We start from the raw sequence: 3,755 nt of genomic DNA on the forward strand, positions 1-3,755 counted from the left end.
AAAAAAAAACAAAACAAAACAATCAATAGAACTAAAATTTATGATAACAATCACGATAACTGAGACCGTTTTTTTTCATATTCCTCCTAATTTGTCCATTGCGGAATAAATTACGTTTCTCTTAATGTAAACCTGTACAGGACCTATAAAGAAAAAATTGTTATAATTATCAGTTATACAATGTCACACAAATAATCAATCTAATAAATACATACTAATTAAGAACTGTATTATTTTGCTCACAGATGGCGGTGCTAGCATTTTATAATACAATGTAATTGTAGATGATGTTTATTTATGTATGTGATTATACGTGCAGTTTTAGTTTCCAAAGCAATTGTTCATTTTGGGAGTTTTAAGTTCGAAAATATAATTTTCCACTGACTTAGATATTCTTAAATATATGCTTAATGTTATTTTTTCCAGCTATATCCAAGAGTGGCATCAAAACGTGATACTTAAGAGCAACAAACCAGATATGGTGAAACAATTATATTCAATTGAATCTCTTGCAGTCTCGAACGACACGAGATTACAGGAGCTAAACATAACACATCATAGCAACAAGTGCCACTGTCTTCTCTACACAGAGAAGTTTTGTTGGAAATAGAAGTTTGATAGTAGTTTAGTTGTTTTTGTTTGCTACTTTTGTATGAACACAAAGGATTTAACTATGACTTGTTGTTTTCTTTGAAGATGTTGTAAATATGTGTAAAATACAAGTTTTTAAAGGCCGTTCACATATTTCTCCAGACGCCTCTCATAAACTAACTTTCATTAATAGATCTGAATAATTAGTAAATTACAGTTGTATGTGCTACATAGGGCTACATGTACGTAATATTTAAATTTATATACTTTTGTATATAAGACTCGACTACGATGATGTGGTCAGGTTGAGAGGGAACTTGTAATGTATATCATACGAAAGACCACTGTTGTCCGTCCATTACTTCGAATTTCCGAGTTTGGCAGTTATTTAAAATATCTGTTGAGGGAGAAGTAAGACATTTAAATTTACCAGATTGTTACTGAGTGTTGACTGTATGACAAGTGTTAATAAGTCGACAGCATCGTTAGTTAGCCTTCTCTTACTTTCGATACTAATAAAAGGTTTTTACGTGTTTAAGCATACCCTTGTACATTCTTAGTACTAGTTCTAGCTTTATTTAAAACAGTATCCAGCCTCAAAATTTAAAAGCAAACCCTACCTTTTTTTTCATAGTATTCTTCTTCTCACGTGTTGGCGAAAGCTTACTTTCGACTCAATGGAAAGTTTTAATTTTTGCTCTTTCTTTGCATAACTTACAAAACAAACAATCCAGCCTACTGTAACTTGTAATACGGCTTGAATTTAACTTAACCATATAGTGTGAAGTACACGACTATGAACTTAGTAGTTGAAAAATGTTTAGTTCGCAAACTAAACACTAGGAACAGAGCTCAGTACTAATGTTAATGAGTGATATACGATTTTTTAATTTACAGACTTAGTTTTCTTTCGTGTCAGCTTAGTGTTTCTAACACCTTTATTCAACTGCTTTAAAAAAATAACTGCCTCCATTTTAAGCAAACAGTTTTGATTATAATTAAATATAAATAGAATGGCAAATAGAAACATCTGAAAAACACATTATACGAAAGTTTGTTTTCCCAAATTAGTATTACGTTTTTAATATGATGAAGAAAGTTCTTGCATTTTATACATAGCTAGTAAAGTCGTAGGGTTTTGCTATTATACATAAGCAAGGATGATGCCTGTGAAGTACATATCTATAGAAATTATTTTCTGTTTTATTTGAATAAATTTTTTATTGTCAAACGTCTAGAGGGTGTATTTATTTTTCAATAATTCAATTAATTGTTTTTTTGTAATAAAATACGCCATTTATAAAATTATTATTCTAATGTTTCCGTGGAATAGAAAATACAAACTTGCCTACCACATCGCATCCGCAGATTGCAACAGAAAAGTTAAATTTCTATCACTTTTTTTTTCTCACAATTTTAATGTTACGCATCAAATTAAATCTACAACGGTTAAAAACGTCAAGTATCACTTGTCTTACCTTATTATTGTTACGTCTCTGGTCGTTTGTTAATTCCCGTAAAAATTATTTCCGAAGAACTTCAGCGATACAAGTCCTTTCTTGAATAAAACTAGTTTATTCTTTCTCAATACAACTGTGCAATACACTTAATTTCCACAGTCACTTTAACTTCAACACACGCTATAATTCACGACGATTCACGCCCTTTACTTACGGTCACTGCCGCTCACTTGACTCGATTATCTGTCTCTATATCTCCCTATCTGCCATTATATCTCCGCTTATTTGGGCGGGCTTATATACTAAAATAGAGGGCGCCTGGAAAAGACTAGAGTTGCCAGGAACAGTGATGATTCTTCTAGAAACTCATGACCTGTTACCAGCGTCACGTGACTTCCGCTGTCGTAACATTATTATTAATCTGCCTTTACGTGTCTCATTAAACTTGCTTGTTTCTCGTTATTTACCTTACTTGGTCTAATGTTTGAATTAGTCTGAAGATATTTTAAAAAATATGGTAAACGTTTTTGTAATTGTCGTGGCCTCTGTTTAATTTCTTGCACCAAATATGTTTGATACATTTTTATACAAGTCATATGGGTTGTATAAAAATGAAAACAAAACCCAATTAGCCTGAAGCCCACATACATGCGACTAGTTTGGACCGAAAGTTTTGTATCTTCCGAATTCAGCTTTATGATCGATCAAGTATTAAGAAATTTCATTTACTTTCGAAACGTTTATTTGTTTATTACGGATATTCGCGCAAAGCTACACGTGATCATTCTTCTCTATCCTTCCCTAATTTGGAACTGATGAACTAGAGAGAAAACAGCTATTCAATAGCACCCAACTCTTGAACCATCCTAATTGAAAGGTGAGGTTTGATTGTTATTCTTATAACGCACTCACAGTCCCAAGGTTCGGGGCACGATTTTGAGGCAATTAAACGGGAATCGGGGACGCCTTCAATAGAAAAAAATAACGACTTTAGGAGTTTAATATTACTAAAATTAATTTAATACGTCTAAATGAACACTGCCAATTTGTCTATTTAAGTGTCGTAAAGTATTGAGAAAAATCAAAGTGATATTGATAGTGAGTTATATTACGAAATATATACTTCAAGTATCTTTATCTATCGCAACTTCTGTGAAAGTTACTTACAGAATACGAGAAAAAGTATTTATATTACCGAACTTTTCCTTCCTAATTCCAAATAGATAACCGTATCGTAATTTACATTTTATTGCAATTATCATCAATTCCAACATATTACCACGTTTGGAATTATGATGACTAATGCCATTTGTATTGTTTACCAAAACGAATTTGTTTTTGCCATCTAATTATTATTATATACTGCTTAAACGTTTGAAAGAGAAAGTATCGTGAAAGTGGCCATTGAATAAATCACCCCATAATATAGTGTCTGAATACGTCTTTATTCCTACAATGTTTCAAATTCTTAATACAACTTTTAGACGAACATAATGCAGCCGACTTTGAACTATGCTAATCCCGCCCTTCAAGTATTCTCATGCACGTTCGTAAGCTTGATCACAAGGCTTGTCACGTTCATTTTCACACTTGGGTGATTAGTTCGATAACTCGTTAGACTAGTATTAATGAGGGCTGGAGACGGCTTGAATGGATAATGAAGAAAAACTTTAATATAATAATGGCTGGAGACGGCTTGAATGG

The 3,755-nt window shown here is 32.4% G+C and overlaps 1 protein-coding gene across 1 annotated transcript in view; it reads left to right on the forward strand.

Annotated features, from left to right (window-relative positions):
* LOC106471092 (apoptosis-stimulating of p53 protein 1-like) overlaps positions 1-935 on the forward strand; it is a gene marked incomplete at its 5' end in the record, with an annotated part of 84,610 nt that extends 83,675 nt beyond the window's left edge. The window contains one exon of the mRNA XM_013931679.2: positions 427-935. Coding sequence (XP_013787133.1) covers positions 427-462 — 36 coding nt within the window. The remainder of the gene's footprint in view (positions 1-426) is intronic.
* Between the last annotated feature and the right edge of the window lie 2,820 nt (positions 936-3,755).

This window comes from Limulus polyphemus, unplaced genomic scaffold, assembly GCF_000517525.1.
Source record: "Limulus polyphemus unplaced genomic scaffold, Limulus_polyphemus-2.1.2 Scaffold4404, whole genome shotgun sequence".
Taxonomy (NCBI): Eukaryota; Metazoa; Arthropoda; class Merostomata; order Xiphosura; family Limulidae; genus Limulus; species Limulus polyphemus.